The 27,962-nt window shown below is 37.8% G+C and overlaps 1 protein-coding gene across 3 annotated transcripts; it reads left to right on the top strand.

Annotated features, from left to right (window-relative positions):
• Positions 1-39: 39 nt before the first annotated feature.
• Positions 40-27,550, top strand: LOC100915924 (meiosis-specific coiled-coil domain-containing protein MEIOC). Of its 3 annotated transcripts, none has more exons than XM_023498007.2 (8): positions 40-420; positions 7,871-7,996; positions 18,962-19,125; positions 22,631-22,732; positions 22,938-24,711; positions 25,132-25,266; positions 25,379-25,556; positions 27,214-27,550. In XM_023498007.2, the coding sequence occupies exons 1-8, from the start codon at positions 352-354 to the stop codon at positions 27,462-27,464; spliced, it is 2,799 nt and encodes a 932-aa protein (XP_023353775.1). In that variant the 5' UTR covers positions 40-351; the 3' UTR covers positions 27,465-27,550. The 3 variants fall into 3 exon arrangements, with proteins under 3 accessions (XP_023353775.1, XP_023353776.1, XP_031816105.1); XM_023498008.2 differs by lacking the exon at positions 40-420 and adding an exon at positions 5,627-6,240; XM_031960245.1 differs by lacking the exon at positions 40-420 and adding an exon at positions 6,967-7,654.
• Positions 27,551-27,962: the final 412 nt, after the last annotated feature.

Genomic DNA, 27,962 nt, shown 5'->3' with positions numbered 1-27,962 from the left:
CCCCGCCTCCTTCTCCTAGGCAACGGGCAGAAACTGACGGGGGGATTCAGTCTAAAGCAAAAGTTGGGCGGGGTCAAGGGAAGAGGAGGTGCGCGCGCAGCCAGACACGCTTCTGCTCCCCCGCCTCCTGGTCCTAGTGGCAGGCAGACACTGAGGCCAGATTGGAGGACCCGGACTGAAGTGACAGGAGCAGGGGTGGGCCGAACTGGGAGAAGAAACGTGCGCGCATCTCCGGAACCGAGTGGGTGGGACTTGAGGCTGTCTGGTCCACGACTTCCGAGGGTCCGCTAGAGCTGGCGGCTGGGGGGCCGGGGCTGATGCTCGGGGCAGGAGGTCGGGGCGAGGAGCGCGATGGTGGCCAACAGTGCGGAGACCGTGACTTCGCCTGCTAGCCCCGCCGCCGAGGCCTGCCGCCCCGAGGTGAGGAAGAGCAGCGGCGGCCGGGGCGGGCGGGCTGTGCGGGTCCTGCGGGCGCCCCTTCCCGGCGGGGATGAGCTGCCCGCTGCCCCCGGTGGCGCGCGGAGGGGGAGGAAAGGAGGGAGGATGCTCCGAGGCCGGCGTGGGCTCCCAAGGTCGGGTTTTGCACCCCGGGTTCGATCTCCTTGAACTTCTGTCTCCTGAAGAATGAACTTACTAATAAATGCACCTGCGCTGTGGGCATTTCTTAAGTGTGTTCCCGGGACTGTGCAAGGTGTGAATTCGAAAACAAAATCGCGAAACTAGCGCAGCCCACGAGAAGTCACGCTTAATCCTCTTTGCACTCCATGAGGCAATTCACCCCCGCTTTGAGACCACTTTTAATTTTTAGCAGGTTTTTTTCATCTCCAGTATAGTATTAGTACAATTATCAGTACATATTCAGTACAAGACAAGAAATCATCAGAGGACTGATGATGAAAAACTCTGGCTGCCTCCAAAGACAGAACTAATGGAGAACTTTGAGTGCATGTTTTTTTTCACTTTATTTTTCTTACTTTTTTGGAGGGGGGGGGGCAACGTGACTAATACGGAATTATGGGAATTATGTTTTGCATGACTTCACATGCATAATTGCTTCTGAAACTTTCATCCATTATCCCTGGCTCTGCCTGCTAGGGTCAGGCAGAATAAGTCTAGTAACTTCCCTATGACAGCTCTGTAACGATCTTTTAGATGAAGGATACTTCTTGTTAATGAAAAACTCTTTCAAAGCAATAAAAGACAATTATGGAATCATAGAGTATCAGCCGGAGAAGCTGATCAACCTTTCTACTCCCATTCCCTTTATTTTACAGAGAAGTCTGAATCCCAGAGTAGTAAAAGTACTGAATATGTACTGATAATTGGATTCAGAGACCTTGGTTTTAAATCCTATCCCTGAGACCCTGATTTTTCTCATTTAACCTTGTTGGGCCTCACTTTCTGCTTCTATTAAGGGAGTTGAACTAGATACCTGAAGTCCCTTCCACTTCTAACTGTATGATCCTGTATGATCAGGCTCTTATTTAATACCTTTGTCATGTCTGGCAGGCAAGCTGCTTCCCCTTTTTGAACTCATTTCCTCACCTGAATAATGAGGGTAGTGATACTTGCCTACTTTACAGGTTTGCTGGGAGAAGCAAATGAGATCATATGTATAAAATACTTTAAAAGCTGCTGCTGTTTGTGTTCTAACAAGAAGGGAGCTTGCCTTAGGTCTCTGAAATTCAGTCAACCACAAATTTCTTCCTGCTTGAAGATTAGGTGTCAGGCTAGTCAGAGCTACAGTGTGATGTTGTGGAGAGAATGCTGGATTTTGGAATCAGGTCTTGGTTTGCCATTTACTAAGACCTGAGTTATTTTGGTAAAAGTTACGTAAACGTCTCTGTCCTAAGGGGATTTTATGAAATGATCTTGGAGGTCTCTGCTCTAAATCTGTCATTGAATGACCTTGCCTTTGTCAGGAAGATTTCTTTTGGTTTCTATGTAACTCCTCACATATCAGCAACATTGTACAAGATTAAGTGAGAGGGGACAGTTGGAGAGGAGTAAGGTAGGAAGTATGCCAGAATCTCTATTTTGCTATCTTTTGGTTAGTTTGTAGTTAACTTTTACATGATCCTTTCTGCAGTTAGGACACATTCCTCTAAGGGTGTTATTATCAGCTTAACAGTTTGCATTTAGGAAAGAAATTGTATCTTTTGAGAATTTCTCCTGCTTGTCTTTATTGTAGACCTCTTGGCTATGTAAAAACTCTTATATTATTACATAGTCTGAGTTAACAGTGATTTTTGAAAGCATCTAGTACAAATGTACTTGAAAAGGAGTCCATTCTGTCACATCTCAGACAACTTATAGTTCCACTGTTACTTGAATACCTCCAGTGATGGGAAATTTACTAAGGCAATTTAACATTTTGACACAACTTAAATTTTTGGCAAGTTTTTTTTTTTTTTTTTTTCCACATGTAGAGCTGAAAACAGCCTCTGTGCAAAATTCACCCAGTATCCCTGGTTCTGCTGGCTAGAGTCAAGTAGAGTAAATCTAATACTTCTTTCATAAGATAGCCCTTCAAATAATAACTATCAATAATAATTAATAACTAACAGTGATTTGCCCTTTAAAACTATATAATCCTAGACAATCAGTCAGTAAACATATATTAAGTGCCTACTGTGTACCAGGCTCTATGCTAAACATTCAGGATATAAATAGATATAAAAGACAGCCCCTGCCCTTAAGGGGCTCACAATTGATTGGGGAAGACACCAAGCGAACAAAACATGTATAGATAAGCTATATATGAGATAAATAGAAAATAAATAGAGAGAGAAGACATTAGAATTACAAGGCCCTGGGGAAAACTTTCTGTAGATCAGTTGTAGTTGGATTTTTAAAAATCTAGGCAAATTGGAAGAGAGAGATGAGGGCATACCAGGCAAAAGGGGCCAATCACTAGATTAAAAACAGTAATTAGTAGGGATTAAGGTGTAAAAAGACTAGAAAGATAGAGATGAAGGGACTGAATTGTGAAGGGCTTTGAATGCCAAACAGGATTTTGTATTTTGAAGTATTATAGATGGAGAAAAGAAGAGGGCCCAGGACAGAACCCTGAGAGACACCTCATGAGGCCATGATCTGGAAGAGGATCCAGCAAGAGGATCCCAGACTGGGAAGGAATGGTCTAATAGGTAGGAGGAGAACTAGGAGAGCTAGATGAAAAATGTCAAAGGTTGCAAAAAGGTGGAAGAGAATGGGGAATGAAAAAAGGCCATTGGATTTGGCTACTAAGATGATCGCAAACTGGTCAGAATGGTTAGTGTGGAATGGTGAGGACAGAAAATAAAGTGGGGTTAAGAAGAGGGTCAGGAGAGAAAGTAGAGGCATCTACTGTAGATGGCCTGTTTGTTGAGCTGCAAAGAGCAGAAGAAACTTAACAAATCTGTGCTTGGAGCCTTTAGGTCACCCTTTAAAACTCATTACTGGAAACAGGTACACATTGGTGAAGGCTCCCTTTAGTACATCCCTTTTTGGGGGACCATGTGACTAGAGGGAACTTACTGTTCTCTACTACCCCTCCTATCCATGAAGACCTCCCCTTGATTCTATAGCCATTTCTTACCTGGCTCACAGGCGTGGTTGCAGATAAAGGTTATTGTAAAGATAAATACCTGCTGGATTTTGCAGTGTTCTTTGTAATGTCGTTATCTTTGATATATTAATAGTTATCTGAGTAAATGAATAAATATATGGTTTTTAGAATTTTAGAAACCTTACAGATCAGGTTTAATTGTGAAAAGTTGGTCTGCTATGGAAGATGATGCCTTTATCCTTTTGAAGGATTACTTGTTATATGACCTTGAGCAATTAACCCCTTTTTTTTCTATCTCTGTAAATAGGGTTAATAATGTCTCTGCTGCTATCTACACTAAATTGTTGGAGTGGTCTAAATGAGAAAATATTAGAATGTGAAAGCAATAAATATCAAAGGATTAGGAATTTTCACACTAATGTAGTTTTACACTTCCTTTGGAAATTGCTTGTGAGGACAGAACTTTATTGGCCACAAAAAATAAAAACCTAGTCCTTTGAATCAGCAAAACTATAGTGATTGGAAAATAGTAGGCTAATACAAAAACAAACTGTTATCTTCTCATTTCCCCAATACAAATCCATCTTCCCTAAGCTCCGGTTTTTACAGTGATTTAAAGCTTATAAAGTACTCCTTTTTCTTGTGCACATCTTATTATCCTTATTTTTCTATGAAGAGACCTGGACTCAGAGTCATCTTGCACTATCAGGATCAGAGATGGGCTTCAAACTGAGGCTTCTGGATTCTAAATTTGATGCTTTCTGTTATATTACACACTGCCTCTCACCATAAGGAATCTACTAGGTTGTTTTTTCTTTATTTCTTTTTTTAGTAGATAATTATCTAGGAGAAACTTTGGTATATGTGTTACTTGGTATAGAAAAATCTCATCCTTTTGAATCTTTTAAAAACACAAATCCATATACATATACTTGCAGGAGCAGACAAGACCGAAGAAAGCATTTAAAAGGAAAGTTGAGCCAATACAAGTTCACTGCTTTAATTTAGAACTTCAGTTCCAGGCATATCTAAAATTAGGTTCCCCACAACATCTGTGGTGGTTGGTAATCCCCTAGCAGCAGTGTTGGAAAAGGAAAGAAGAGGCCCTTTGGGATTTGTTGACATTTCCTTGAGCCTGGTCAGCAATCTTCCTGATTGTCCATAATCACCACTCTTCATGGGAGGTTGGAAGGGAGGTGCTCCTAGAGACAAGCTGATCCTGGTATTATCTGAATAGGGTTACACTGTTTCCTAGAGACTTTACTGAAGTTTGGTATTAATCTTGGATGGGATAACCATGTTGGGCAGTGTGCCTGTATTTGATAGTGTTAAAGGTAAAATGGAGCTTCTTATGCTCTCCATCTCATCACCTTTATATAGTTCTAGGTGTCAGTGCCCCTGCTATTAGATGACTCTGATCAACAAACATTTGTTGCTCTCTGTCCCTTTCCCCTTTGCTTTTTCTTTTTGAGCTGCTGATGTTATATTAGGGAATATTTGTTACAAGGGAAAAAAGCAGGGGGGGGGGGACGGGAATTTATGGCCTTTTTTGTTCTTTCTCACTGCTGCCACCATTTAGGCTTAGTTCCTTTTTACTCTTCTGGAATTCTTCTGGAATATTGAAATAACCTTCAAAACAATTCCCTTGTCCCTCTCTCCCAACTCCCCATCCTATCCCTTCAGCACACACAGCTACCCTGTTTTCTTTGTAATACACAGCCCCAGTCACATATAAAATTCTAGTAGAATCTTAAAAAAAAAAATGCCTTGGCCTTTGGTTCAGAAGTCTCTTTTCCATCTTCTCCAGTCTGATTTCACATTAAGGAAGAGCAAAGCACTCAGAGCCGCTTTAGAGATGAGAAAAGGGAAGACCAAGAGAGGAAATGATTTGCACCTAACCACTATAGAACAGGTTCAGGGCATCTGTGCCAGTACCCATGGTTTTTTCTGCCATGACCAACCTACCTTTATACCCTTGTCTTATGTTGGTGCTCGTGCTGTGGCTAGATTTCAGGTTGTCTTAGGCTGGACTTTGTATCTGGTCCTTGCTAACCTGAAGCCCTTGAGAAAACAACTGAATTAAAGAATTCACATTTTGAGCACTTTTCTTTATATTCAGTTGTTGGATCCCCCTCTGGAGAGGAGAAGACTCCTGGGTCTGCAGGGTCAACTTTAACTAGCCACTTCCTACTAATGTGATTTGGCTTTTGAGCTCTCTGGGCCTCAGTTTCCTCAGTTGTAACATGGGTTCTATTTCTTCTTTGTTCCTATGAACTTGACTGTTGAAGCAAACCAAATAGATAGCCTGCTGTGAGGCCATTTCCCGAGCCTTGGGAATGGCTTGTAGTGCTGATAGCCGTCCTGGGGAGGGGGAGTTGCTGCAGCTCCCAGGAGTAGCCCGGGGCCCGCCCAGTGGCAACGTGAGGGGCAAAAAGCCAAAGCGGGCTAGCCCTTGGGGCCTCGCCGACGGTCTGGGGCGGGGGCCGGGCGTGGTCCCGGCAATAAGGTTCCCCACCGAGAGGGAGCCCCCTGCACTAAGCCACGGTGGAGTCTTGAGTCCTCGCGTGCTTCCTGTTACTGCACTTCTAGGGGACGGCTGGAGCCAGAGTGGAGGCACGCCGACCATAGCCTGGCAACAGTTTCTATAAGCGGAGCCTCTGGCTTGGGGCCGCCACCGCCGCTGCTTCCTGGTATGGTTGTTAGGAAAACCCGGGAGACCCGACCACTGACCCCCGGGGCCAGCCCAGCCCACTCTGCTTGGTCCCCAGAGAGTCGGCCCGCCCCGGACCGGGCTACTGGGAGCCTGCGAGGCGGGAGTCACGGCTTGTTTTGCTTTGAGGTCCCGGCATTTTCGGTGGAATCTTGGTAGTGATTATTTTAGGAAAGAGGAAAGGAAGAGGGAAGCTGTTATGAATGCTTTACAAATATACCATCCTTTGTTTGGGCTTTTGTCCCTCTTAAATCCTGCTGCTGTTTTCTGATGACTGGGGCATATCAAAAGTTTGTCTTCCCCTTGGTACCATGATGGAAGCTGACTAAGTGGCGTGTTGGGCTGCTTTTTAAAAACTCCTTTGGCTGCCAGTGTTTCCTTGCCCTAGGATTTAATGGGTTTACTGGACTTTTGGAAGTCCAAAGGAAGCTAGAGAAACGACTTAAAGCACCTCTTGCTAAATGTATCTACTTTACTTTTGCAAATGTATTCCATTTGGTTGTAATATATTTTTCTATATTTGTGCTGCCAAACTTAATTTGTAGCTTGTTAATTTGCAGGCAAAATTTTTATATTCTCTGGTTTAAAAAAATTAAATATAGTCAATATGGAAATGTGCTTTTTGAATTTAATGCTATTGGGATGGTTTGTTTTTTGTTTTTTTAAAGTAATGCCAAAGAGGCTTTGGCCCAAAACAAAAAAAAAAAATTGCATTTTAACTTTTTGTTATATAAGCATTCCCCTCTTCCCAGGGCATAAATTTGATAATAGCTTTTATTTTCTAGCACTGTTTGCTGAGCTATTTGCAACAAACATGTGAGATAATAAGCATAATAAGATAATAATAGTAAGTTTTCCCTCCTTGGACATTAATGTTATTTTGTTTACTCTTAAGCTCGTGTAAGCATAGAGTGAACGGCCTTGGAGTTATGAAACCCTGGTTTTAAACCCTGTCTTTGGCACGTACTACTCGTTTGGCTCAGGCAGAGATTTCTGTGTGACCCTATACATTGCAGAGCAGAGATAGTTACTACAGGTATTAGGCAGATGGAGGAATTGAGATTTAGCTTGGTTGTGCCTTGGATAAATTCAGTTCAGCAAACATTAATACAAAGATGAAAAATGAAAGAGCTCTTGCCGTCAGAGAATTTAGATTCTTCCAGGTCAAACAGCCCAGAAATCTTAGAGCTTAGTCCCAAATCCCAGAAGTAGAGCTAGATTGCATTTCTCCCATCGTGTTATTTATCATTGCTACTTAGTGCCTCTTTGAATTCTAAACTAGGAAAAAACTTTGGGAAAATTGTTCAGCTTTCTAGAGCTTGGAAACAGGTGGTTGAGAAGATAAAATTTGCTATGAATAATGTACCTGTTAACCTTGAAGTGCTTCTTTTGAAGTGAGTATGTTTAATTGAAGAAAAGAATATGGTGTTCTTTCTGTAATGGTTGAAGTGTCCTGCAGCTTCCTGAAGGTAGGAGGTTGAACTGATGATTTCTGTTCAGGTGACTCCCCATGTTCTTTTTTAACTGCTGTAATTTGATCTTAGGTGATCAAAGTAATCTACATTTGTAGCTGTGCTTCTGGGTTTTGATAGTTGCTTGTTTTTAAACAGGTCAAACCAGGGCTCACGACCTTAAATTCCTATTCATATGGCAATGACCAAAGCTTGTGGAAAGAAACCATGCTGAGTGAGGACATGGTCCAAACGGGGGACTGTTTCGATCTTTACAAATCACAGGTGAGCAAAGACTAATGATATATTTTCACAAGGGTGAAAATTGGCTTTAAAATGTTTATTATGAGCTGTCTAATCTCATAAAATCATTGGAGTTTTCTGTGCTTTAATTGTTCCACTGTATAATCAGTATTATCAGTAAGGTTCCATCTGGCTTTATAACTTCCATTTTCTGATAATCCATTGTGAAATTATATATCTTTTCATCCTGTCTTTTTTAAATTAGGAATTACCTCCTTAAGTTCAGTTACTTTCCTTTGAACTCCTTTTTGCAGTGCCTCATTGTATATTCTAGGAAATTTTATTCACTTAGGGTCATGGATTAAGAAGCTCTCACCTCTTAATTTTAAAATTGTATGATAAACACCCAGGTAATTTTTATATGTAAACATTAACACGTAACCTATGATCTTTCTAATTTTTCTCTACAATATGTATAGACATACGTATTTCAACCTTGAGTATATTTTTGCCCATCTTTTAAGAATTCTAAGGTAGTAATTTAAATATATTTAAATCAGTATGGTGCAATAGAAAGAGCCTTCCCTGTCTCAGTGATCTGAGTGCTTACTTGGCAGGACTTAGCCATGTGAGTCTTTGAAGCCTTAGTTTCTGAATTTGTAAACTGAGGGAACTGAACTTGGATAATCTCTGAAATCTTTTTTTATGTTCATACGTCATTCAAGTTTCCATTTAGTAGTTTGTGTTTTTATGTCACAACTTTTATCATTTTTTTCAGTCATAAGTTTTTCCTGATACCTACCCTACCTATCTCCTTTTTTTCCTCTTATAACAAAACAGAATGTTAGCAAGAAAAATAAATACAAATAACATTTATTAAGATTATCATTTCTTATTATTATTATAAATAAATCTTAATTATTGTTTAATATTTAGATATGTTAAGTACTTTCCTAACAACAATCCTATCACAAGATAGTAAGAGCATTATCTCAGTTTGCAGAGGAAAATGTTTAGGCATATAAAGTTTATTATTTTTCAAAAATTTTGATTTTTTTTTTGCTGAGGCAATTGGGTTAAGTGACTTGCCAGGGTCACACAGCTAGGAAATGGTAAGTGTCTGAGAGCATATTTGAACTTAAGTCCTCCTGATTTCAGGGCTGGTGCTCTATCCACTGTGCCACCTAGCTACCCTGCCATATAAAGTTTAAATAAATATTTGCCTGTCGTCATAAAACTTAAAAATTCCAGAATTAGGATTCAAGTTTAGGTCTTCTGAATCAATAATCAATGCTCTTTTCACATTACTGAGCTGCCTTCTGAACATATTTTTGAACATGTTGGGTGGAGGAAATTGGGCTTAAACAGATAGGTTTTTTTGGTTGGTTTTTGGTTGGGCTTTTAGATTTTACTACTTACCATCCTGGATGTTTACTACTCTGACTTCTGGTTCAGTTAAGTCAGTAAATCTGTGGAAAGTCTTAGATTTGGGAGAATTTATTTTAAAGTTGTGTCTTCAGTGTGCTTAACTTATTTTCTTGGTTTGAATAAAGATTTTTTTGGGATGGGAATTTAAAAGTTTTCTTTACTTAGCCCTATAATCCTCGTACATTCCTTAAAAGCAATGAGCATATTGGTCTTTTACAGCTAAATAATAACTTCCAGCCATTAATTCTCTGGACTTGATCCAGTTTTCTATGGCATTGCCAAGAATATTTGAGAAGATCCCTTAGCAAGAACGTTTACCACTTTAGTATTCATAGTAAGGCTTTATATTTAAACTTTACTTAATAATATTTTATATTGAAACTATGATTTCTGCATTGACTTTAGTTACTTAGCTAATAACTTAGTTTTAGATTTAGTTTAGACTAAACTAAACTATTATGGATTTTTCTCCGTGTGGATATTTCTCTGTTACATGTATATGATTATCTGGAAATAAAAATATATCAGCCTAAAATTAAATCTGGTGAAACTTGGAAAAATTGAAATTTGTTGTTTTCACTGACTTTTCCTTCTCTTTATAAAAAGGGAATCGGCAAGCTTTTGGAAAAAGATTTTCTGCATCAGATCCCATCTTTACAGACACCTGGTCGACTGAACTGTATAGAGAATACAAGCCTATTGTCCATGTTCTTCATTTATTACCGAAAAGGCAGGGGGGGAGGGAAATAGGCATTTGACTTGATAGAGCAAAATTCAACTTTAAGGGCTATTCCCTGACCAGCCCTTCTCTTGAACTATGACTCTCCAATGTAAGGCCCAAGTGGAAGAGGAGTTCCTTATTATTGATGAGACCAGATGATCCTGGGTATTTTTATGTGTACATGATGTGCTGTTCTCATCGAGGCCCAAAACATTACAGAACCTTTTCAGTGAAGTGGTTTTTTTATACATACATACATACATAAATATATATATATATATATATAATATCAAGCATTCAGCCTAACAATCCATATAGGATAGTTAAAATGGATGGAAAATTATGGTGGTGAGGGGGAGTCATGTCATGATAAGATTTATCTAGATTATGATAAATAGTTGGCTAATCATTGAATTACTGCAGCAGTACATATATCTGGGACAGACATAGCAGCCGGACAAATGAAGACTGATAAATGGGAGGGAGAGAATGGGCTGGGTTTTATTTGAAGGACTGTACAGTACTTTTAATCAGTCTGTTTTCTTGTTCTCTAGTACAGTGTCCCACCTTTTTTAACATAAATGTTCTCTTGATAATGTTGTGGACACATTTTAATGATGAAGAAACTTGATCACACAAGTAGGAAGTAAAAGAGCTGGAATTTGAAACTGTCTTCTGACCTAATCCTACATTCTTTCCATTGTACTGAGTTCTAAAGAAGACTCAAAGAACAATAGCAAAGTGCATGGTAGGTGCACATTGGCTATCCCATATTGCTGGTTATTATTGAAATGCAGGAAGTGTTGAAAGAATATAAGAAATGGAGGGAAAGAGGTGGGTAAGTCATAGGATGTGAAAGAGTAGAACAAATGAGATGGCCAGCTTGAGTACCCAGTTGGTTCCTTTGACCTTAGGGAGGACCTCCCTCACTCTAGTAATTGAATTCTTTGAAAAAGGGCTATATATAACATTGCACAAAAATAGTATGAAATGAAGGCGTATATGAGTTCCATGTGCACAAATATGGAAATACCTGTATCAGTGAGAACACAGAGCCAATGAAATATTGAAGAAATTCCTTCCATTTTTATTTATACTAATACAAAATTAGTATAATGTTTTACCATTTTCTTTTTTCCCCACTTAACAGTTTTTAATTTTTTTCAATTACATGTAAAGATAGTTTTCAACATTCATTTTTGTAAGATTTTGAATTCAAATTTTTTTTCCCCTCCTTCTTTTCCCCCTCCCCAAGACAGCAAAGAATTTGATGCAGGCTATACATGTACAGTCACTTTAAACATATTTTCATATTAAGTCATGTAGTGAAAGATAAATCAGAAAAAAAGTAAAAAACCACAAGAAAGAAAAAAGACCAAAAAATTGAAAATAGTATGCTTCATAGTTCTTTCTCTGTTTATGGATAGAATTTTCCATCATGAGTCCTTTGAAACTATCTTGGATCACTATATTGTTGAGAAAAGCTAGTGGATCATCACACAATCTTGCCGTTACTATATGCAATGTTCTGTTTCTGGTGATTTCATTCAGCATAAGTTCATGTAAGTTTGTCCACGTTTTTCTGACATCTGCCTCCTCCTCATTTCTTATGGAACAGTAGTATTCTATTACATTCATATACCACAATTTATTCAGTCATTCTCCAGTTGATGGATAGCCCCTCAACTTCTAGTTTCTTTTACAACAACTATACAAACTATACAAACATTTTTGCACATGTGGGTCCTTTCCCCTTTCTTATGATCTCTTTGGAATACAGACCCAGTAGAGACACTGCTGAATCAAAGGATATGCACACTTTTATAGCTCTTTGGGCATAGCTCCAAATTGTTCTCCAGAATGGTTAGATCAGTTCACAACTTCATCAACAGTACATCAGTGTCTCAGTTTTTTCCCATATCCCTTCCAACATTTATCATTTTCTTTTCCTGTCATCTTATGCTTTATCATTTTCAAAATATTCATTTACTAGGAGAGACAGTATGGTGCATTGGAAAGTTCCTCACTGGGATTGGGTTGAAAGCCTCAAATCCTGTTTGTTTCTTCTAGGACCTTGGACAGGCCAGTAAACTAAAAGCTTGTTTGCATTGTTCTAAATTTGGAGTAGATGGTCTCTAAAGTCATTTCTAACTCTCTGTAAATCCTCTTGTAAACTTAACATCCATCCTTAGGACAGTCTGTGGAGCAGGCAGAAGGTAGACATTCTTCCAATTTATAAAAATGGAAACCAGCTTAGAGGCTAAAAGTGGTAGAACTAGGACTTAGAACCCCAGGGGTTCTCATTCCATAATACCATGCTGGCTTTCAGTAGCTATATAAAAACATAGTCTTTCTGAATGTTTTTTAAATAACCTTTTTCCTTTTTATTCTGCTCTAATCAATTATTTTATTTAATTTAAAAATAATGAATTTGAATAACAAACTAAACTTTATAACTGTTTGATGTTTAAAAAACAATTTTGAACAAAAAGTTATTTGTAACATTAATTTCTTTACTGATTTGATTTGATGTATTGTTAATGTTATATATATATATTTTTTTTAATTGGAGCAGGACTTTTGTCTTACTGAATGCATATTGATGCATATCTTAGACTTGAGAACTCAAAAAGGCCATTCAGTGAATGGAGAAAGGATATAGGCTAGTAAGAAGAAACATCAGTACATTATTGTTTTACTATATACCTGTTAGATGGCGTTGGTGGGCTTGTCCAAGAGCAGTCTCTATGTTCTCAGTGAAGTCATGAGATGTAACACTGTAATTAAAAAGCAACCCAGTCTTAAAGAGAAGTGACAAGAGTCTGAGCCTTTTATATCTTGTCTTTTAACTGATGCCCCAGACAGAAAATGTGTCAGGAATATCTAAAGAGTTTCTAGAATCAAGCAGAACCTCCTCATTTGAGGGTAGAAGCATCACTGACCTGACTCATCCTCTGGGTAGTTCACTAGCTTTACACTCCCTTCTTTATGCAATTACATTGTTAGTGACTGATTAAAGTATAGAGTTCCAAAAGGTGCTAATGGCTCTAACTCTGTTGGCCTTGGCAAACTGTACTATGCCTTCTCCATATCTTAGACACACACCAGTGCCAGCTTAATTTAACCTAAAATACCACTTTCATTTTATCATTCTCCTGCTCAGACCTTGGACGGTTCTCAGTTCCCTACAGAATAAAGTCCAGACAACCTTAATTCAGGACACTTCAAGGCAACCTAATCCTTCCTCCTTCCTTCCCTCTCTTCTTTTCTCTCTACTGTCATTCCTTCCTTTTTAATTTTTATTTTCAGTTCAAAATTCTCTCCTCTCCCACCCATTGAGAAGGCAAGAAAGATGATACCAGTCATACAAAAATTTCCACATTAGCCATATTGTGAGGTGGAAATAAGCAAGAAAAATAAAAGAAAACAATATGCTTCAGTTTGCAGCGAGTCCTTCAGTTCTCTCATTGTGATGGATAGCATTTTTCACTATGAGTTTTTTGGAATTGTCTTGGATCATCACATCTATGGTATCCCTCAGAGCAGCTAATTCTTTCACGGTAGATTATCATCCTAAACTTTCTGTCTCCTACTTCTCATTTTATATTATTGTTCTGTTCAAGCTGGTATATTTACCATCTCCCAAACAAGCCTTATATGTTACTACCTCAGTGCTAAGGCTTCGAAGGTTCCCCTGATCTAGGCTATATATATATATATTTTTCCATTTACTCTTTTTCCAAATCCTATTCATCCTTTAAGGTTCAGCTTCTCATCCTTGATATTTCCTTGTACCACAATATTTATAGAAATATCATGCCATTTAACACTTACTAACTAGTAAAACTCTGGAATGATAGATGTAAAAGGATTTGCTAATCTAATCCAACTCCCTTATTTTGAAGAGGAAGAAACTCTAAATACAGAAAGATTAGGTGGTGATCTGTCCAAGATCTTACATTTGGTGGCAGAGCTCAGACTAATCTGTTTTTTTTTTTTCAGTTCTTTCAGTTGTCATAAAGTCCTTGAAATTAGGGATTATGGTTTCCATACCTCATGTAACCTGAAGAATAAGTAGCATAGGGCTAGGGATTATGGCAGGTCTTTAGTTAAATTCCTTGATTGGCTGATTTTTGTTGGATATTTGACATAACCAGCTTTTTAGTATGGGAATCAATTAATTATTCTTGCAGTTTTATTACCTTTTTTTTTTTTTAAACAGATTTATGTATTGACCGAGGTGGCATAGAAATTCAGCTTTGTTATTAAATACCTTTATTGATAGCTTATAATTTACATCACCTACATTTCCCAATGTGCGCTTCTGTTCCTTTCTAACAGTGAATTAAAAAGAGTAGGAAAAACATTTCAGCAAAACTAAGCAACACATTGCCCAAATCTGACATCACATGCAGCATTCACCACTCATAACCCTGTCCCTTTAGAAAGACAGGTGGAAAGTCCATTCTCATCTCCTTTCTTTGGGGCCAAGCTTGGTCACTCTAGCATTTCACAGCATCCAGTTTCCATTTGTTTGTTGTTCTTTTTGTTTATGTTGCTTGCTATTTATTATTTCTCTGCATTTGTCACATTTGTTTCTCTCTGCATTTGTCACATTCATTGTTTCTGAAATCAAAGTAATTTTCCATTTCATTCATGCAATTTGCTTTGTCTCCAGGTATTTGCTACTGCAAAAAACATTATTTTGGTATCTATGAGAGAAATTTATTTTTTACAAATGGAATCTATTAGAACTGGGATGATCTGGCCCTTAGTTCTACTCTTTGATAGACTCTCCTTAAAATATGTTTTCCAGTGGGATTGTACTTTGTGCAGCCATCCTGTGATTCTTACTTCTAGGTGCTGGTGCCTGCCAGAATCCTCTTGTCCCTGTTCCTTCATCTCTTGTGGAGGTGAGAAGAAGCAGCCCTTTTTCTTTCTAAGGACAAATCTTTGTATAGAGTTTTGATCTGTATTCTTTAACAGATTACACCCACAATCAGCACATTCTTTCTCTACTCTTTAGTCTCTCCCTCTCTACTGTTTCTTTCCCTGGGGAAGGAAAACACAATCCTGTCTCCTTCATTCTTACAATCTTTTATTAAGCTCTGTCTTCTTTTCAGACTATCATTATTGTTTCCCTTTTCCTAGAATTCCTAGAAAAAGCTGCTTCTACTTGTTGCTTCCACCTTACTCTTACTCAGTTCTTTGTAGTATTTTCAAACTCACTTCAATTGAAGCTGCTCTCTTCAAAGGAAACAGTGATCCCTTCTTAATTGCCACATCTATTAGGAGCACTCTCTCTCAAAAGCAGAGCAACTAATAACTTCTTAACTTGGTGTAGTGATGATTTCTCTGCCTTTTGAAAGTCAAAAATTACAAAGAATTCTCTTCTGGGTATGATTAATGGTGACAAAGATGAATTGATAACTGATATAGATAGAAATGATAGGAATCTTTGGGGGAAATGATCATTCCTTCTAAGACTTTGTGGTAAAGAGGGAAAGCTGGGTATAATCTGACATGCTTTCTAGATTTTGGGAGAGCCGATTTCAAAAATGTAGTACTATGTTGAATACCATTTGTAAAAACCTTACTCATTGAGAAATATCCTTGATTCATTTATAGGTGACTCTTATCCAGATTTTTTTTTGTATTTGTTACAACCTAGCTGCTCTCTTTAACCATCTTGGCTCTCTTTAATGGAATTTTTTTTTTCTTCTTTATAATCATCATCTTGATGACCGTGATGTTATGGTCCAGGTATAAGTAGTTCCACTATTCTTGACAGAGGGGGAAAAACAATTTATTGAAAAAGGTTTTTTTTCATAATCTTTTTTTGTTTTTTAAGTCTGTAGTATTTTCATTTTCATCTTTAAATGTGCCTGGGATAACTTTGCTTATTTAGTCTTGCCAAGCTTTTAAAAAATTAATTTTAGGGGCAGCTAGGTGGTACAGTGGATAGAACACTGGCCCTAAGTAAAATCAGGAGGATCTGAGTTCAAATCTGGCCTCAGACATTTAACATGTCTTAGCTGTGCGACCCTGGGCAAGTCACTTAACCCCAATTGCCTCAGTGCAAAAAATAACAATAATAATAATTCATTTTACTTTTTATGGCTTTCTCTTTTTAAACAGTATCCTGTTCATAACTTTCTATCTTTTATGGTAAGATTTTACAGACAAGTTTATATTCTAGCTCAGCTTTTTTTTTTTTTTTTAAATTATTTCCAATTACACATAAAACCAGTTTTTAATGTTCATTTAAAAATTCTTTTGAGTTCTAAATTCTCTTCTTTTTTTGCCCCATTGTTATTTAGGCAGGCAGTTTGATATAGGTTATACACATGCAATCATACATAATTTCCATTAGTCATATTGTGAAAGAAAACACAGGTACCCCTTCCCCCAAATAAAACCCTAAGAAAAATAAAGTTTAAAAAGTGTGATTCAATCTGCATTCGGACTCCATTAGTTCATGCTCTGAAGATGGATAGTATTTTTCACCTGGTTCTTTAGAATTGCTTTAGATCGTTATAATGCTGAGAATAGTCCACAGTTGGTCATCATACAATATTGTTGTTACATATATAATGTTCTCTTGTTTCTGCTCATTTCATTTTGCATCAGTGTCATGTTAGTCTCTTCAGGTTTTTCTGACAGCACCGTGCTCATCATTTCTTATAGCATGACAGTGTTTCATCAAAATCACATACCATAACTTATTTGGGTATTCCTTCAGTTTCCAATTCTTTGCCTCCACATAAAGAGTCTAGCCTAGCCTTGAGTTAGGTAGTTACTTCTCTCCATTTGGCAAGTAAATCACGTGTTTACTGACTGATACTTTTTGGAACCACGTCTTTTTTATCTCAAAATTACCTGAAAGTGATAAAGAATCTAGCTTATTGTTGATTATGGAAAAGACTTTGATTCTGTAGAACAAAACACTACCTTATAGGTTTTTACAGTAACATATGTTATGTTATACATCAAGACAATTCAAGATTCCTTGAAAGATTCGATAGAAATAACATAATAATGATGGAGGAAGCAGATAGTAGAGACATAATCCATAATTTAGTAGGTATGATCAATTGAGGGAAAGGGGAGGGAAGAAATTGTAGAAGAAGATAGTGTAAAAGTGAATTGTTCATCAAATAGGGAAGAGAGAAGAGGGTATTCAGTGCAGAATGAATAGTCCTGGTAGAAGAGATGGAGGTCACTGTGAGGTTGAAGAAAACAGGGTTAGCAGGCCTAACGCATGTGCAGAGATGGGATGGCAAATGATTAAGGTCACATAAAAGAATTTCGGAGTTTATGAAGGAGGATATATTCTCATGGATGATGTTGAGATCAAGGATATGATCTCATGTGTGTGACTGAGGTAAAGTGGACACAGACTGTGAAAATTGAGTAAACTGAGGAGCTGGTAGTTAGAGGGATTAAAGAGAGCATCAGTATGTCAGAGGCCCCTACTCTGCAGGTAGGAGTTGGGGAGGAGAGAATGATTGGAGCCTGGCACACTGGAGGGATATTCCCCAAACATCCAGCAGCCAGAATCTGGATTGGGAGATTAGTTTGCAGAGTAAACTTCAGGCCGCTGAGTAGTGGTGGTGAGTGGAGAGGAAGCAAGGAGCATTCCAACTCCTCTAACCACTGAGCTGCAAATTTGGGGGAGGGGAGCAGATCCACTGGGATGAGAATATCTCAGGAGGGAGTCGGGTCAGGGAGTGCCAGAGCATAGAATTCCTGTCAGGTAACATTCTGGAGGACACAGTGGAAGGGGTAAGCAGATTTGGAGTATGGTGATGAATGGGGTGGAGGCAGGATTAAAGAAATGGTAATAAGGGAAAGGGTAATTGGGAATAGACCACAGGATTAGAATATTGGCATTTCACAATCACTGGGATGAGGAAAGTACAAGGAGTTTTGCAGTATGAGTGTTAACCATTAAAGAATGAATCCAAGCAGAGTATCCTTGGTTGCAAAGGTTCATGAGGAAAGCATATGATTAGTCATAAGACTTGGTTGAAAGAACTGGTTGATATTTAGCCTGAAGAAGAGAACTCAGGGAGTACATGTTGGCAATTATCAAGTATTTGGAGGGCTGTTGATTGAAGAGGCCCCAGAAATTAAAGCTGGGAGCAATGAGAGAAAGTTGCAAAGAAGACAATGTAGACTTGATATTAGGAAAATCTTCCTAACAATTAGAGCTTTTTAAAATTGAGAGATGGAGTCTGAGGAGGGGTAGAAGATTGGAGATTTTTGAGTAAATATTGGACATTCACTTGTTGGATATGTCATAAATTCTGACTTTGTCTTACTGCTCTGAGACAAAAGAACTAGGAATTAGGTTTTGACTCAAAACGAGGAAGAATTTAGTAATGATTAGAGCTATCCAGATACAGATTATGAAAGAATAAATTCTTCTTTAGAATTGTTTGAGTAAAGGCTACATCCCCTTTCAGAGATAATGGAGGTTGGTTGGGAGGTTTGACTCATAACCTCTCACATACCTTTCAACCCTTTGTATTCTGAGTCTAAAATAGGTTCAGAGAGGTCTGGAGAGGATCACTCATGAATGTGTAGATATTAGGATGCAAATTTTGAGTTGTGTGTGTAGGCCTTTTTTGTTCTTTTTGGTTTTTGGCCGTGTGCTACTTAGCTGAGGTTGTAAGGTAGATAGTTTGGATAAATGAAGTGTTATAAATTATCAATGGAAACTTTTTTTAAAAAGAAAAATGTAGTCAATTGCTATAAAGTTCTTTAGTCATCTAAATTAAAAACTAAATTTTCTTTGCCTTTTTAACAAATATAATTTTTTAATCTGCTTAATTTATTTTTTTGTTTTCTTTCAGGCAAACTACAAGAAACAAGGAATGGACACCCAGTTATTCAGTCCTTTGCTGGGTGAAATTGCTAATACACCACCTCTGGAATCTTCAGGTTTATATAGTAACTGGTCAGTTTATGGAGATGACACTAGCCCACCCACCGCCTTTCAAGATTATACCAATAAAAGGTATCAAGTAAATTTGTTATTTGCACAACTGTCATTTCAATTATTAAGTTTATAACTTAGGAGTCATCCTTACCCCTCATATTTAATTATTTGCAAGGCTTGTGAATTCTATTTCTATATCATCTTAATTCAGATGATCACCTATGTAGTTCAAACCCTTGTCACCTCTTGCCTGATCTGTCATCAAAGTCTCCTAATTGGTTTCCCTATTTTCAGTCTTCTTTCCAATCCTTCATATAGATGCCAAAATGACAAAAAACTTAAAGACTCTCTTTTGTTAGAATAAAATAGAAGTCTTGGCCTGGCATTTAAGGCCCTGTACAGTCTAACCCACCACTTCTCCAGCCTTAAAAGTCCTACTATTCCCCTTCATGTGCTCTATGTTCTGATCAAATGGATAGCTATCTGTTTTCTAAATTCAGCATGCTATTTGTTTCCTGCTTTCATGCCTTCACATACAGCATTTCTGCACATCATGTGCTAGAGTGCATTTCCTCCTTCCCTCAGGACCTTCCAGAATCATTCTTTTCTTTCAATCAGCTCCCTTCTCTTTCTGGGATTCCCTGACTTGTGGTGTTCCCTCCCTCCTTGTTTGGATGCTCCATGAGGGCCAGGACTGTTTTGATTTTGGTTTTGTATCTGCAATGCCTTGCACATAGTGGGAACTTAATAAGTATTTGCAGACGTAATAATTGAATTATAATACATCTTTCAACTGGGAATTCTAAAACCTAAGAGAGTAGCCAACAGCCCTTTTAAAATAAAGCCCACTTTTATACCTGTTCTACTTTTATAGTGTTGTCTCATGTGCTAGCAAAGTAGGATAAGTATTTATAGCTGATTGAAATATTAGAAATCATTGTCATCAATGAATTCTTCATTTTAGAAGAAAAAAATTAAAGCCACTAAAGGTGAGGTTATTTCTCAGGGGTCTTACCTACACCACGCTGCCTCAGAAGTGTGCTATTGGTAGACCTGGGGTCATCATGTGTCATCATAATATGTCAGTAACTGTATTCACTTTTTGCATGACCTATGGAACAAAAGGTTATATTTTAGCTTATTTGCTAAGGATATTTTGTGTCTTAAGACCAAAGATTCTGTTAGGCCCAATACAATGCATCAAATTGCTTTGGCTCTTTTGTACCTCTTGAATATTTTTAAACAGCTGTTGTTTTAAAGAGTATTATTGTCCAAATAAAAGTTTGGTCAAATGAAATTGCTTATGTTCTGATTAATCCTTTTTTTTTTTTCTTGCTCAAGCACCATTAAATCTTGAGGATGATCACCTTTTGTGATTGAATACCATTGTATTTTATTGTCTATCAGTAGATGTTAGAATTTAGATAGAGTTTTGGGAGCTGCTGTTGGAAGGCCAGGCACCTGCACGCCCTTTAATTCATACACAAACCTGTGCAGGGTCTTACCTTCTGGGCAAAAGAGAATGCAGCCTTAGACTATTTGAGGTTTTTGAGAAAACACTGGAACCTGAGCTGCTTATTTTTCACGACTGGCTTTGGAGCTGGAGTCTTTTGCTCTTTATCCTGAGGCTGCTTAATTTGTGTTGCCCTGGTCTTCTAAGCTTAGAAAGCATGAGACAGCCACCTTCTTGGGTAGTGTGGTTGTTAAAGGAGTAATATGATTGAAAAGAATTTCTGGAGTACCTGGAGTTCTTAATAGAAACTTCAGGAAGTCTGGGGATTCAGCAACTGAGAGTTAAGTATAGTTGAGATAATGTGGCCTGATTTGAGAACACAGCTAGCATTTTACAAAATAGTTTCTATTTATATCATTTAGTAACTTTGGAACTGACCATATTTATCAAAGGTTAATCTTTCAAGTTGTTTATTAGTCGAGTCATTCAGTGTTACTGACTCTGAATTGGGAGGGGACTTTAGTGCCCACCTAATGTAACCCATTACTGAAGAGCAATTCCCTCTATGACGCACTTCCTGCATAGCACTTATTCCTTTCTCTCCTCTGTTTTCTTCAAGACTAGGCTCCACTACCAGCATCTCCCTTTGCCTGTGACTTGCTTAAACTCTGTACATCAGTCCCTGTCCCTACCCCCTCCCCAGCAGCTCAGTGTTTTCTCCCTTTGTAGATATTTTAAACCTATAGCTGTACCTTGGAAAGATAGCTTTTGTATATCTCTTCTGCCTCCATTACAGCCTCCTTTGTGTTAAACTTGTTTGAGTAAATTATATCCCTCTATTTGAATGTAAACTCCTTAATGTGAAAGACTGTTATTTTGAATCCTTGGTTTGCATGTAGAAGAAATGTAATAAATGGTGGTTGTATTTTTAATTGGGCTTCCCAATCTCTGCTTGAACACTCCAGGGAGGGAATGATCACTACCTTCATGGGTGTCCACCTTGGACAGGTTTTATTGGGATAGCAAACTCACATCTTCCACCTTGTAGTTTCCACTTGTTGTCTCCACTTTTTTCCTTGAGGGATCAGATACAAAAGTGACCTACCTGCCATGTGATAGCTCTTGAAGGACTTGGACTTGCACCGGCTCTCCTGGCTTTTCTAAGTCTTCTGTCCAGGCTTAGCATTCACTTTCCTTCTGCTGGCCCTCACTGGTATGGTCTTGAGACCTTGGTAATCTGCAAACATTTTGGGTACCACCTTCTGGACAGGCTTAAGCTTCGCCCCCTCTCCTCACACCGCTTAATGTTTTTCACAAAATAAAGCACCTAGAACTGAACATGGTAATGCAGATCTGATAGACCTTGAGAAGAGCACCATAGAATTATCGCCTCCCCCTTTTTTTTTTTTTAAAAGATCATCACTTCTCTTAAACCTAAAGTTCTCTCTTCTTTGACTTCTGTGTCACACTCAGTTTGAGTCAAATAAGTTTTGCAGAACACTAAATCCCCCAGCTCTTTTTCTCACAGACACTGTTGTCTAAATATGTCTTCCTCTTATATTTGTGACGGTTTTTAACTCAAGTATAGGATTTTACATTTATTTCTGTTAAATTGCATCTTTCTTGATTTTGGCTCATTTTTCTAGTCTGTCAGGATCTTTTGGGCTTCTGATTTTCTTGTCCAACTTGTTTGCTATTCCTTCCAGGCTTGTGCAGTCTGCAAAATTAGAGCATGCATGTATTGATGTTTTTCTATACGTAATTGATAAAAACATTAAACAGCATAGGGGAGAAGACATATTCTTGAGATACTTTATTTATTAATAGACTTGCATCCAAAATGGATTAATCTATTGATGACATTACTTTAAATACTGGAAGATGGCATGCCTATTTGCTCAGGCAAAACATCATAAGTTTCTTCAACCAAGCCTTGTATGATCCAGTCTCTAGTGCTTTTACCATCCTATATTGACCTACCTTTTGTCCCCTAGAAGTCTTGTGTTTTGTCAGTAGTTTATTAAAAAATATGTGGTATATACTGATGTAAAAGTAATTGATTGTTAGTGATGGTATAGTATTTTGTTTATGGATTATTTCTCAAAATTATTTGGTGCATGTATTTTCCAGGGCACAGATCAATTTATCTTATTCCAAAAATGGCCCTGACACATTTGGATTGGTTTCAAGCATTTTGGAAGAGCCAAATAATTCAGAGCCTGTTACAGACTGGTAAGTTTACATAGAAGTCCTGTTATTAAAGAGATGTTCTGCATATTCTTTAAAGTAATAATATTAATTTCCTTTAGAACTTGACTAGGATATGGATTGGAAGCATGTGGACTTTGATATCTTTTTATAGATGATTGTAACATTTTAGTTGTAGCATATGTAGAATGGTGGATATTATTATTAATAATCATGGTCTTTGTTATAGGAATTCTTTGTCCAGACTCCTTCCTCCCACATGGACACCTACCTTTGATGGTAATTATTCAGGATATCCTCTCAAGAACTCTGTTGAAGATTTTCCAAACTTCATTGAAACACAGAATTTCAATCAAGGGCACTTTCAGACCTCACCCGATATAGAAAACTTACAAAGCGCATTTGATGACCTTAGATTGGTAGAGTCTTGGCTTTCTCCTTCAGACTATTCTAATCAGCTACCTGATAATATTTTCAAAAGTTCTTACGTGGATAATTCAACTTTTAAAGCCAGTACTGTTATTCAACCAAAAGGATTCCCTTTGCAGAATGCAGAATTTAGTCAAAGTGAGACTAACTACAAGAAAATGAAATTAAATAATGATTATGAAAAGAACTGTTCTGATCTTAATTCTTATTTTCAAAGTAAATATAAAGATGATGCTGGTATTCAAAAGGAATCCTGGACACCAGATAGAGCAAATGAGAAGGTAATGAAAATTAATACACAGGAACAAGTGAAGTGCTCCAATGATTTGGACAGTCCAGGTGCTGAATCATATATATTTCATGAAAGCCAATTGCTTCCTAAAATAAGTGAAGATATGATACCTCCTCAGCAAGTACAGTTGTCTATTCCATCTCCCCTGTGCTTTGTCAATCAACCATTTTCTGAAGGAAATTTGTCAACAGTAGTCAACAGAAAATCCCAGGAAACCAGCTCACTGAATGATCCCAGCAACTTCAACTTTATGAGCAGCTTTGAAGATAATGGTTGCCAATTTCCCATAAATTCCAGAGAAATTCCCTTGAAGCCCCTTGACTATGATATGTCTATAAGTGCTGCTTTACCGAATGGAAACTGTCAATCGTTCTTCAGGGAGCATGTTTGGGTGGATGGCAACATGTTAAATCCACTTCCTGTGGCAAATTCTGCATTTGTGAAGCCAATAGTGTCAAGCTGTCAACCTTCTTCTGGAGTGCCAGTTTTGTCTGGTGGCACTCCCATTCACCAGCCTTTGATTTCTCCTTCATATTACCCGCAGACACCACCAGTACCCTTTTTCAGGACGGAAGAAAGGTTACAAATACCAAATGGTGTTCATAATGGTTTGAGATTTCCAAATCCTGACATTAAAAATCAGAAGCCAAATATACAAACAGGATGTTTCCCTCATGATCCATTGGCTCCCAAGGATCATCATTATTGCAAAATTCCTGCTCATTTGTCATCCAGCTGCATGTCGCAGCACAGTGCTGCTAGTGAACCTCCTGATAGGTACAGAATCCGCAAAAAACAGAACCTAGATGATAGAAAAAGGAAGAGGAACTTGATTCCCCAACCTAGCTATGCAGGTCAGAATCGTCAGCAGTTTAATGTTTTCCGAAAGAAACAAGAAAAGAGTAGCGTTAACGTGTCAGATTTTGTCAATCCTTCCTTCCTTCCTGCTTTCCCTTTAGTGTCAGAGCTTAAACAAAACCCTAATTTTACCCCATTTAATCCTCCTCCTCCCTTTATGCCAACAGCTAACTTTACTTTCCCACCATCAGCATTTCCCTTTTCAGAGCTTGTTGATGTTTTTCATTATCGTGACTTTAACAATTTGAATCCCTTCGCTAGTGACTTGTTTTGTAGGGAAGTAACACCACCATGCTTTGCCTTTCCACCACCTTTTAACAAATACCGACCGCCAAGAAATCGGAGTGGGCCTGCCAATGAGCTTCATGCCCAACTGGATGAGTGCTGTGAGCAGTGGAGAGCTCTAGAAAAAGAACGGAAGAAGGTAATGGTGGGTCTTACAGGGATGGATAAGAGTTCGGTCTGCTTTTGTACAAATTGGAACATTTCATATCATGATTCTGCAATCTAGCTACATAACTGATGTGGAAATAGGAAAAAATCCAAAAGAGCATGCCTAATAGAATTTTCCAGTGTCAGGATATATTTTCTAAGATGGGGGGGAGGGGAGACAGACACGTATTCTTTGAATTTTTCCATTTCCATGAAAGTTATGTGTTGTGATAATGCTGAACAAATCTCATCATCTATATCTATCTATATATGATAAACTATATTGCTATAGTTATGTGTCTTTGTCTCTTTGTATATAAACATATACACATCTCTCTGTCTATATTTTATATGTATATGATTTTTTTTCCTTTCCAAATCTCACACTTTAACTATGATCATATTTTCTTAGACTGAGGCAGATCTTGCAAGAAACTTTCCAGGAAAAAGGGTCTCTAGTTCAAATAACACTCCTGTTTCCCGACTTCCTGCCAATCCTTCCCGAGTCGATCGCTTAATTGTGGATCAGTTAAAGGAACAAGCCAGAGTAAGTGTGTACATATATTGATTCAAGTATGTTTTGAAGGAATAGTTGTGGATATTGAATTTAAAATATGTATGATTTACAACCAATTGAACATATACGTATTTTTTTTAAGATTTTGACCTTACTAAGAAAGATGGAAAAGCTTCGTGGTAGCCCTGTCCATGAAAATATATCTATTACTTTGGAACGCCATTTAGAAGCCATTCATGCTACCCAAGCCAAGCGTAAAGATGAACTTATTAATGCTGCTAACCCTCCACCACAAGGAATTCGTTATAATAATGAAAAAGGCAAGTATTCCTTAAGTGTGTGTTTTTAATCTCTTGAAGTGAGCTTGGAATTTTGTCAATTTTAAGGAGTTCCTGGTAGTAAACTTGCTCTCCCAGTACAGATCTGCATTTTATAGTATTGGAAAGTTACCTGGGGCATTTTTTGAATGAATGAAGCTGATTGAATTGTTTCTGCATAATTGCTTAAAAAAAAAACAACAAACATATCTCTGTATCTCAAGGAAATCATAAAAGAGGGGAAAGGACCCACATGTGCAGAAATATTTATAGCAGCCCTTTTTGTAGTGTCAAAGAATTGGAAAAATGAACAAATGCCCATAAATTGGAGAATTGCCAAATAAGTTATAGTGTATGAAATTAATGGAATATTATTGTTCTATAAGAAATGAACAACTTGATTTTAGAAAGGCCTGGAACAAACTGATGCTGAGCTAAATAAGCAGAAGCAGGAATACATTGTATACATTAACAGCAGGATTTTGCAATGATCAATTATAACAGACTTGGTTCTTAGTGGTTCAGTGATCCAAGGCAATCTCAATAAATTTTGGATGGAAAAAACATCTGCATCCAGAGAGAGAGATGTGGACAGTGAATGTAAATCAACACATGCTATGTTCATTTCTTTCCCTTTTTTTTCTATTTTTTTTGTTTGTGGTTTTCCTTATTTGCTCTGATTTTTCTCTCCCAATATTATTCGTAAGGAAATGTATTTAAAATGAAATGAATATACATGTATAACCAGGGTATGTGGGGGAAACAGCCACATCTTTGCTTTCTGATCAAGCGGCCCATTATTGAAAAGTATCAACAAAATCCGGGAGGAAAAAAAAACGCAGAGAAAAATACTTAATGGGCCCCCAAAAAACCCAAGATATGTCTGTTATTATCTTGTTGAAGTACTATGTTGTTGTTTTTACAGGATTTGAGATTTCAGCTTTTAGAAGAAGACTTCCCCTGTTGTTATTGTAGGAAGCAGCTAGGTGGCTCAGTGGATAGAGTGCTGGACTTGGATTCAGTGAGACCCGAGTTTAGATGTGGCCTTGAGCATAGCTGTGTGATCCTGGGCATCTAACTTCTGTTTGCCTTCATCCATTGAAGAAGGAAATGGCAAACTAGCCCAGTATGTATGCCAAGAAAACCTCATGCACAGGATTGGTGTCCTGTGACCCTTTGGATCATGAAGAATAGTTGTTCCTTCAAGTACTCTATCTTATGTTAATCTTTCCCTTCTCCAAACTTATATTGTAACTTAGTCATACAGACTTTAGCCCCTAACTAGTTTTTAATTTCCCTGTGTTAATTTTGTCTCTTTAATTAGATTTAAAGTTCTGTGAGGGCAGAAACAAAAAATTGTGCGTGTGTGTGTGTGAGAGAGAGAGAGAGAGAGAATGTGAGAGAGAATGTGAGAGAGAGACAGAGACATAGAAATAGAGAAAAAGAGACAGAGAGAGAGACAGGGAAAGAGAAACAGAAAGAGAGACAAAGAGAGAGAGAATGTGTATTTATCCCCTATAATATATATATTACTTTACACCTGGGATTTATAACATGGCAAAAAAGTGATGAGAAGGTATTGATGTGTCTTCTCGCTTTAAACATTGCATGGTATATCTCTGGCCTATGGTTCTGACTGGCACTGTCTCTCTGGTCACAGATCTCCTGGCTCTGGCATTGGTCATTAAAGAACTTGCCCTTGCTACAAGGAAGACACGGACTGCTTTATGGTGTGCATTGCAGATGACTCTGCCCAAAACTTGCTTCAACCTGCCCGTGAAACAGGAAGAGATTGAAAGAGTGTTACAGGAACTGTGTCCCCAAAATACTGGTGCCCAGGAGAAAATAATTGTTGAGCTTGAAAGTCATAGAATAGAAAAGGGAAGCAGAGAGCACAAAGTAAATTCTTGAGCTTAAAAATCCTGGAGACAAAAGCACTTTTTTTGTAATTATGAGAGTTTCCAGGTTCTCAGAAAAAAAAAAAAAAAAAAAAAAAACTTAAAAATAACTGATGGATACAATTTGGTTACTGTGATTTCAAAATGCATATTTCTAAAAAAAAATGATGTGGCATTTCTTGTAATATTTCAATGTATTCTCTGAAATGTTGGAACACTTAGGGAAGGTGGAAATGGCTGAATATTTCTTTATTTTCTGATCCAAAATTAATTTCTCTAGCTTTAATCATGAATTGGGGAAAGGATAACTAACCTTTGTAACTGACAGATGATGGCAAAATATCTGAAAAACAGATTTTTCCCAGAATGTCTACAAAGGGTACATTGAGTTTTTAAAAGGTTCTTAAAAATCCATTTGGTTGCCAAAGTAATTTAAGTTTTTAAAGAGATTTTTGCCCTATTGTACCAGAGCAGAAAATTGAAAAATTTTCACATTTTTCCAAATTGATTA

Source organism: Sarcophilus harrisii, chromosome 1, assembly GCF_902635505.1.
Source record: "Sarcophilus harrisii chromosome 1, mSarHar1.11, whole genome shotgun sequence".
Taxonomy (NCBI): domain Eukaryota; kingdom Metazoa; phylum Chordata; class Mammalia; order Dasyuromorphia; family Dasyuridae; genus Sarcophilus; species Sarcophilus harrisii.
The sequence above is the reverse complement of the archived record's forward strand: the minus strand, read 5'-3'. Positions and strand labels throughout refer to the sequence as shown.